Genomic DNA, 8885 nt, shown 5'->3' with positions numbered 1-8885 from the left:
CTTAATTTCAATTCGAGACACGTGTCAACTCTTAATTGGTCACAAATTTGACAATTTCAGAATTTCGTCATTAATTTAGTAAATGACATGGTGGTCTGTAGTTGGTCCGAAGTTTCTCCTCCAACAATGAGACTTCACAACTAACTACATTCTTTGCCCCAAAGATTTTACCAAATATGCTAATAGGATGTCTGCTCCATTAGTTGCTGACATGAACAACAATAATAAAAAAAATTATCTAGAAACTAATAATAAAAAAAATTGATCTAAAAGCACGTTGACATTCTAATAATCAACTAAGTGTATTTACTGATTTCATAATTAGATTTAATAACTATAAGTCAATGTAAGTACAATGCAACAATAATTGACTTGTATTATTATTATTATTTTTTTTTTTTTTGAAGTTGAAAGTGAAGTCCAAATCCTCATAGACAATTGGTTGTATTAAAAAAATTCCATACTAGAATTATCATTATTATTAAGAAAGGGATGTTTAGGATATGATGCTTTAAAAATAAAGATATTAAAAAAAAATCAAAGAGACAAAAGAAAATTGTGAATCTAAAAAATTGAATTTACATTGGCAAAAAAAATTATCAATTTTAATCTGAACATAATTCAACTACGTTCAGCCATCAATAACAATTTTTATAGGCAGAGTATATATATATATATAACTTACATATTGTATACTACATTCTAAAAAGAAATACAGCAATTATGGTTTGGCCGTTATTGATTAGGCAATTAAAAATAAAGTTAAGTAATTTGATTGAACCACTAACCTAAACTTTGGCATCTAGGTGAAAGAGTTTGTTCCATACAATTTATTTATTTTCAGTACAATAGGGATAGAAGAATCTAAACCACAAATCTCTGGGCCATTAATGCATTTGTAAGCAGAACTATGCTCCATTTGATTTGTAGCATAAAATTTATCAAATTTGTGTTTGTACAACAAATAACCCGTACACCTTCAATTTATTTGGTTTCAAAAAGGCTCCAATATCATAAACACAACTACTACACAGAGGATTTGCATCTATGATGAAACTTTTACAAGAAATGCAAATAGATACTCTAAACGTGCACTGCCTGCAAGTATAGACTAAGGCAACATGCTCTCCAATGTGTTTTTTTTTTTAAGAGAACCATTTTAAAAAGTCGTTCCCTTAACACAAGTTTACACACTTTTGGAGAGAGCAAGGGATTTTATGAGCTAAATTTGAATGGTTTTACATGTATTTCAAGACCACCATTCCAAATCCAATTCCTAGGAAAGTTGCGATAGCGATTCCGAAAATTCCAGCAAGAATTCCAGGAATAATCATCGAACTCCAACCCTTAGCTGTGGCCATCCCGCAAGCTGTTGTGGGACCTCCAACGTTGGCATTCGAAGCTATCAGCAACAACTTTAGATCGAAGCGAAGCAGCTTTCCAAGACCAAGGATTATGGCAAGATGGACTGCAATCTGGACAAAAGAAAATATGAAGATACTTGGTGCAGTGTTGATGACACTCCATATATTTCCACTTGCTCCCACTACAGCAAAGAAAACCTGTCTCCAGACAACGAGTTAGGTGTAGAGATCATTAGAAGTTGACCAAATATAGAGTAAGTAAAATACAAATAGCACCCAAAATAATTGACGAGGGATGGCTAAAATCACTCCATAACATGCTTTCGATCATTCAAAATTACATTTAAAAGTATAAAATAAAAAAGCCTAAATAGACTTCAAATAATGAAAGACGTGCTTAAGAGAAAAATATGATTTTAACTATTCCAAAATCACTCCCAATCACTCTCCTACACATCCTCTACAGAGGATGAATAGAAATATATGTGTAGTTTGTTGTCAATTTAATCCTTGTAAATTCCAAAATTTGTAATCAATACAAACGTTTCTCAGAATCATCACATGAGCATAATTTCTCTTCTATGGATGGAGGGAAATCTTAAAGAGACTATAAGCAGTGTGCCAATCAGTCATTCCATGTAGAGTTGTACAGCACTTGCAAAATACCAAATCTTAAAATGACTAGTGCAAATCGAGGTATGAAGAGTGGATGGATTGACGTTTCAAGTAATGCACAAAAGTTACCTGCATTAGAATCAAAGCCATAGCCTCACCAGAAGGAGCAAGGTAAGCAAACAGCTTAGGAAAAATGGTTGCTAAGACAACAATGACAGCCGTAATTGCTGGCATGCTACCGCCTTGAATTCCAAAATATTTGGTCAGGTAGGAACCAACTTTACAAATGGCAAATGATACAGCAATGGCTGTGGCAGATTGCAACACCGGAAGCTTGTTGCTAGGCTCAACTTCTGCGCCCTTCCCAACATCTACCCAACATAACTTCCATTAGAGGCCTAATTTGGCAGTATTTCATAATGTAATTACGAAATCACTAGTTTATCCTATGAAACTGACCACACACATCACACGTTATACGGCCTTTGCTTTGTTTAATCATTAACCAAAAATCATTCCTCGGGAAAATAGTGAACTACTAGAGATTAGCAGGCCAAGATAAGTGAAATTTCAGATCCGTACCGTTATCCAATATCGTAGTCTCAGGAGGTACTTTAGAAGCTAACGCAAACAATGTTGCAAAATACACTGCACAAATTACGTTATCTGCAGCAAGTCCAGCAGCTAATACTGATGGAGAAACACCAAGAGCATCAGATATAGCAACATAATTGACAGCTGCACCCATAGAACCAAAGAACAAAACATCTATAAGTTGACATCAAAGTGAAGAATAATAGTTCGATGGATCAATGCATCACCACTTGGAATCGAAACTGCCTAGGTATCCATATAGAAAGAGAAGATGAGATAAAGAGAGCGTACTACCTCCACCAATATGTCTTCCCATCAATGCGGCGGCAATTTTCCAACTGTCTTGACCAAGTGATCGCATTGGTACAAGAAAATAGGCCACTACAGTTCCAATTGTTGTTCCAACTATACGAAGAAAGAGAATAACAGCAAAACTTGTTAAGATGACCCTATGTGGTGTGAGTGAAAGACCGAAAAGAATCTAACGTTTGAAGAGAACTTATAATTATGAACCAATGTCATTTATTGGACATCAACCTAATTCAAAAAAACAAAATATAACCATGGGTAACTGAAGTGCAATAGCAATTTAAAGGTCAGATGATCTTTGATATTTGAGATTCTTGCATACGCATTATAATCTGAACTCCAGTTTAACTGTAAATCCCAATAGGAAAACATTCATACTTTGTTAGATTGTTCTCTGAACTTGTTTGAATATTTTGGTTATGAAGAGGGTCCAAAGTAAATCACATTTCGTGAAGAGTCGAGAAAAAGAAAAGCCTGGTTACAACTTATAAGCAGTTCGAATGATATTTTAAAATTGATCATATTATTCCCACTAAGTCATAATGGCTCGTAAAGAACTTATCAACATGGCATGCAAAACAAGATTTGAGAATCAGAAACTCACAAAGAGATCAAGGAGGGTCCCTCATGGGGGTCATTACCTGAACCTAACAAAAATGCCAAGAGAAGTGTCCCTGTTGACTTTATTACACGACGCAAATCCGCTCTAAATAACAGCAAAGGAACTGCTAACGGTAGCAAGAACTCTAAAACAATAGGAAAAGCTGGAGCATCAGATGCAATGATCCCAAAATTACTGGCTGCAAGTCCTACCAATGTGCTCACTAAGGCACCACTTAATGCACTACCAATCTTTGTTTTCTCGGACCTTCAATTTAAAGAAATAAAAAGAATATCAACATAAAAGGTTAGTTTACAGTGTCACAACTATTATAATTTACCGCAATAGGGAAAAGAAAGGATAAAGACCCGAACTTCATGTCTACATTCTTAATTCTTAAGGATCAAGACTAAATCCTAACATTGCCAAGTTTTTCTTATGAGTGTCCATAATAACTTGCATCTCCACTAATCTCACAAATCTAAGGTCTAACAAATAGGGAACCCAAAACCTACTCTGAACTTTAACAAATCCTTATTAGTTAATGAGAAATCAAAGAAGAAGCATCCCCACAAACATATTGATATCCACGTTGGTTAAGGCACTTCACAATTTTTATAAGAGACATGAGCTACTTTTCTCATTACCAATTAGTTTTGAGATGGAATCACGTATTATCATATATGGTATCGGAGCTCATAAAACCCAAATGGGTATTATCTCAACCTCCACCCCACATGTTGTCAAAAAAAAAAAAGGCTGAAACATCCTTTTCCTTTGTCTTGGTATTAGAGTGAATTAGATAAAAAGGGGCAGTAGCATGAGATTTTGACTTTGGAAATGGAAGAGCATCTGACTTGCCAAATTTACAAGCTTCATAGAATCAAAAGGATCATTAAACTTCAAAGGCATATTTACATTGTCTGACAAGCTCATTTAAAACCTGCAGTGATGGGGTCCACGCGTTCTATGCCAAACACATTCTTAGACACAACGCTGTTTACACTTAAAGATGACTTTGGTGAAACAGTGACAGAACAAGCAAGAGTTTTATTAGCCGACTTCTTAGAGAAAATTGAAGCACTGCCAGTGTCTCCTATTCCAAGCTGGTACAAACCGTTTCAAGTACTCCCCTTAGCATTACCTTGCCAATACATGTATATTAGATAATATGGATTTCTTCTCAAAACCAATTGGCAAAGAGAGGCATAATCCATCTATCTTATAAAGAGTGTGAAACTTCTTGGTTTTTTCAATGTGGGATCCTCAACATGCCCCTCAAGTTGGTACCTCTTTTGGGTTCACTATTTTTTATGGGATCTCAATTTCTTTTTATTGGGCCGAATACCCGTTTGGGCTTTATGGACTCATGAGGTTCCATCTCAAAACCAATTGACAATTAGAGGAGTAATTCATCTATCTTATAAAGAGTGCGAGGTCACTTGATTTTTCCAACGTGGCATCCTCAACAATGTGGCCTTAACAAGGCAACAATCAGAGTGAAATTGAAGATATACATTGTTGTCGTGAGCAAATTTTGATACACTGCTTACGTTTTCTGTAATATCAGGCACACAAATACTCAAGATTCAATGTCATCCGCAAGGAACATTGAGGACCCCACTTTAGAAAGACAACGGCTGCATGATCTTTATATAATACATGAGCTACTCATCTCATTGCCAAGTAATTTTGAGATGGAACCTTGTATTGTCTACTGTAGTATTAGAGCCCTAAAAATCTAAACAGTATTTGGTCCAAAAATAAAAAATTAGGATCTGATTCAAGCAAGAGATAGAGCATATTCAAGGTAGGCACCACAATATTTATAAGATACATAAGCTATTATCTCATTGCCAATTGGTTTCGATATCAAACCTCATGTTATCTAAGAAAAAATACTCCGAAAATGGCGAAGGAATTTATATTCCCATATTTGGTACGAAATAGAATTTGATTACGTTTACTCTCTCGCCAATTGTATATCGAAATCAATCAGGAACCTACATAATAAAAGTCAAAGAAACAATGTAAAAGTTCACCAGATACCGAAGGCTCCTATGGAGAATAAAACAGTCCAGTTGCCCCACTGGTCGTGCGGAGAAATGAGGGGGACATTCAATTTCAGGTGAGATTTAACAGCAACATCTCGTCTCAATTGAACATTTCCGGTACTGGATTTACGAAAGTTCCAGAATCTCCGGCCTCGAATTTCAGCATCTAATGAAGATGACGACAACGACGGTTGCAGCAGTGGCTGAGGGGCCATCGCGATGCGTCTGGAGAATCCGACAGAGAATTTGCAAGAAGACAAACATGGAGGCTGTGCCCCAGGCGACTTCGAGTGAAGATTTGCGAGCTGTGACTGTGAGGCCATCTCCGGCGAGGTGGATCGGTCGGAGGTAGAACGCCAGCAATTGACTTCATCACTTGGTTAAATTTAGCGATATAAAGTACGGTAAACTTAGAATAGTACCTCCCATAAATTTAAGGGAAAATGGTATAGACGGCCCATTTTTTGGCTCAAAATGTTAAAATGACCCATTTTTTAAAAATAATGTCAATTGACTTTCAGCTGACATCATCGCCATATCAGATTATGTAAATGTCATCACTTCTTTATCTTTTTACCCTTTTACTTACCGCCGACAAATCAAATTTGATTGGTAAGTGAATTCAATCAGTGTTGATTATGTCTTAAACTTATTGTAATAGGGATAGGGTGGGTCGTTCCGAGGTTTAAAAATATTGTGAACCTATGATTTTTTTTTTTCAATATATTCTGAGGTTGAAGACAAGTAGAAAGATAGAATGTGAGTGAGATAAGTGAGAGTGAAATCAGCGAGAGCGACACTAGAGAGAGTGAGACTCACAAGAGCGATACCAGAGAGAGTGAGACTAGTAAGACAATGTCTAAAGAAAATCTTTCTCTTCGAAAGGGAGAGAGAGCAAGAGAGAGAAAGAGAGAAAGCAAGAGAGAGCGAGAGAGAGTGATGGATGTGGCCAATTGATCTTTACTCTCGAAAACTAATTGTTATTCATCGTTATTAAGTTATACTTTAGCTAAGCAATTAATAACAATTCTATATAAATCAAATTTAGACAGAAAAGCTCTCGCAAGCATGTCCTCCCTTGCATAATCAAAATATAACGCAACCTTTAAAGAACTATTAAAATAATTTTTTAACCACTAATTCTGATTTTAATTATCAAACCTTTCTTGAATTAGTATTTCTTTCATCTGCACATCCATCGCTCTCTCTCTTCCTCTCTCTCTCCATTTCTCTAGAGAAAGATTTTCTTTAGACATTGTCTCGCTCTCTCTGGTATCGCTCTCGCTGGTATCGCTCTCTCTAGTATTACTCTCGCCGATTTCACTCTCACTTATCTCACTCACATTCTCTCTTTCTACTCGTCTTCAACCTCAAAACACATAAAAATAAATAAATAAAACAAACAAACAAAAAAAACTATAGGTTCATAATATTTCTAAACCCTAGAATGACCCACCCTATCCCTATTACCGATCAGTTTAAGACACAATCGGCACAGATTGAATTCACTTGCCGATTAGAATAAATTTGTCGCGTGGCAGTGGAAAAGTTTTAGTTTAGTTTTGGTTTTCAATAAAAGGGTAAGAAGACAAAGAGGTGAGGGCATTTACGTAATCTAGTATGGTGATGATGTCAGCAGGTGGTCAATTATTATTTTAAAAAAAATGGGTCATTTGACATTTTGGACTCAAAAAATGGGTCATCCATACAAATTTCCCTAAATTTAAAAGCAAAAGTTATATATATTAGGTTATATATTAATAATGTAATTAATTTAAATGAAAAACTGCTGAAATTATTTTGAAATATAGTAAAATGTTACTACTAATGACATTTTATTAAAATATAGAAATGCTGGGGTTGATATCCTAAATTTCGTAGGGTCCTGTAGCTTGTAAACACGTGTATGAACAAATATTTGTGATGTAATAATATGAGAAATTTTCTTCACTATTGTCTATGAAATATGAGATATTTTAGTTGCATTAACCACAAACCAATAAACTAAGATCCCTGGTTATTGTTGTAACTTAAGCATGTATGTGGATGTTGGGATTGGTGTCCTAATTCTCCCATAATCTCGTTGTTTTGTAAAGATACACATTGTTTGATGAATAAAATAAGTGTTATTTCATTCTGGCATTTACTCATATCTAATAAACAAAGCTCATTGGTTATCTTATGTGAATTTAAGCATGTATATATGATATACAAGTAGATCATGTCTTAAGTGATAACCTAAATAGGTCTGTAGTATAAGGATTAAGGTGGGATACCTGATCCTGGTGATACTATAGATACAGCCTACTTTGTAGAGGTTTGTAAGTATTGTAAACTACTACAGACGGTAGATCTTGACCATTCATGTGAAGACGTGCGAGCGGAAGTATCCTATACAAAGAGTTTGTATAAGACCTGGACCATGAGATGACTAGACTTTGTATATAACTTCGTTGATACTAGAGACTTACATCTCACCTAAACGACCATAGGTGACACGACCTCAATCCTAAATGTTTTGGGAACTCCTGTCTTTGAGGGCGATCATTTGATTAGTATGGGTAAGAGTGGCCAGATTGCCAAGTCTACATGCCTACCTTTTTAGGGACTTGTCTGATCTGGGAGCTGGGAACTCAATCCACAAGATGGAATTCACTTCTTTCCCGAAGACGAGATAAGTAGAGAGATTGCTCCCTTAAGAGCTGATTTTGGGGCTTGAACATAGCGGCCACAACTTCTCTTTGGAAGAGAGGATTCAGTCATAGTAAGACTATGACTTATGTTCATTAGAGAGATCAGTGGTACTTAAGGAGTTAGATGTAACTACAGGGACATAACGGTTATTGGTCGAGCTGTACTTACGAGCAATCTGTGAAGGGTTGTCGCACTGTTGATTGGTTAAGATGGATACATAATATATCTATGATAAGGAGAGTTCAGCTGTCGGTCTTTAGTGGAGTGTCTGGTAGTTAACAGATGGTGGATCTCGTGACTAAAGAGTTTAGTCAGTTATTCACGTACCGTTGAAGCTTCGAGCTACAGGTTCATAAGGTCCCCTTGGTAGCTCAATGAATTCAGTTGAGGATCAGTTCTTGGTGTTGATTTGAAATATTCAAATTGACAAGAGGTATTTTGATTATATATGATATGATCGGTATGATGTATGAGATATATCTAGTAGAGGATTAATGTAAATGAGATTTACATTAAGTGTCATGGAAAAGAAAAAGAACTATGGTTTATATGTTTCATAAGATGAAATATTAAAACTATTGGTTATAAATATAGTACGTAAGTTGGTTATCATTTATATTTATAATAATATTAATTATTGGATAATTAAATCTT

The 8885-nt window shown here is 35.5% G+C and overlaps 1 protein-coding gene across 2 annotated transcripts; it reads right to left on the bottom strand.

Annotated features, from left to right (window-relative positions):
* Nucleotides 1-895: 895 nt before the first annotated feature.
* LOC120069728 (uncharacterized) lies at nucleotides 896-5953 on the bottom strand. Of its 2 annotated transcripts, none has more exons than XM_090315504.1 (6): nucleotides 5533-5953; nucleotides 3524-3628; nucleotides 2868-2978; nucleotides 2562-2717; nucleotides 2109-2350; nucleotides 896-1562 (listed from the first exon to the last, which is right to left on the bottom strand). In XM_090315504.1, the coding sequence occupies exons 1-6, from the start codon at nucleotides 5858-5860 to the stop codon at nucleotides 1239-1241; spliced, it is 1266 nt and encodes a 421-aa protein (XP_090171630.1). In that variant the 5' UTR covers nucleotides 5861-5953; the 3' UTR covers nucleotides 896-1238. The 2 variants fall into 2 exon arrangements, with proteins under 2 accessions (XP_090171630.1, XP_038877446.1); XM_039021518.2 differs by having other exon boundaries at nucleotides 3524-3750; nucleotides 5526-5952.
* Between the last annotated feature and the right edge of the window lie 2932 nt (nucleotides 5954-8885).

This window comes from Benincasa hispida, chromosome 1 (genome assembly GCF_027475165.1).
Source record: "Benincasa hispida cultivar pf3 chromosome 1, pf3_genome.v1.1, whole genome shotgun sequence".
In the NCBI taxonomy this organism is placed as follows: domain Eukaryota; kingdom Viridiplantae; phylum Streptophyta; class Magnoliopsida; order Cucurbitales; family Cucurbitaceae; genus Benincasa; species Benincasa hispida.
The sequence above is the reverse complement of the archived record's forward strand: the minus strand, read 5'-3'. Positions and strand labels throughout refer to the sequence as shown.

What these genes read in the sequence shown, in the direction of transcription:
- LOC120069728 (XM_039021518.2), bottom strand. Translation starts at nt 5,860, where the DNA reads ATGGCCTCACAGTCACAGCTCGCAAATCTTCACTCGAAGTCGCCTGGG. An exon ending in ATAGGAGCCTTCGGTATCTG is followed by an intron (nt 3,751 to 5,525) that starts GTGAACTTTTAC and finishes TTTAAATTGAAG; the next exon opens with GTCCGAGAAAACAAAGATTG. An exon ending in GGCATTTTTGTTAGGTTCAG is followed by an intron (nt 2,979 to 3,523) that starts GTAATGACCCCC and finishes TTCTTCGTATAG; the next exon opens with TTGGAACAACAATTGGAACT.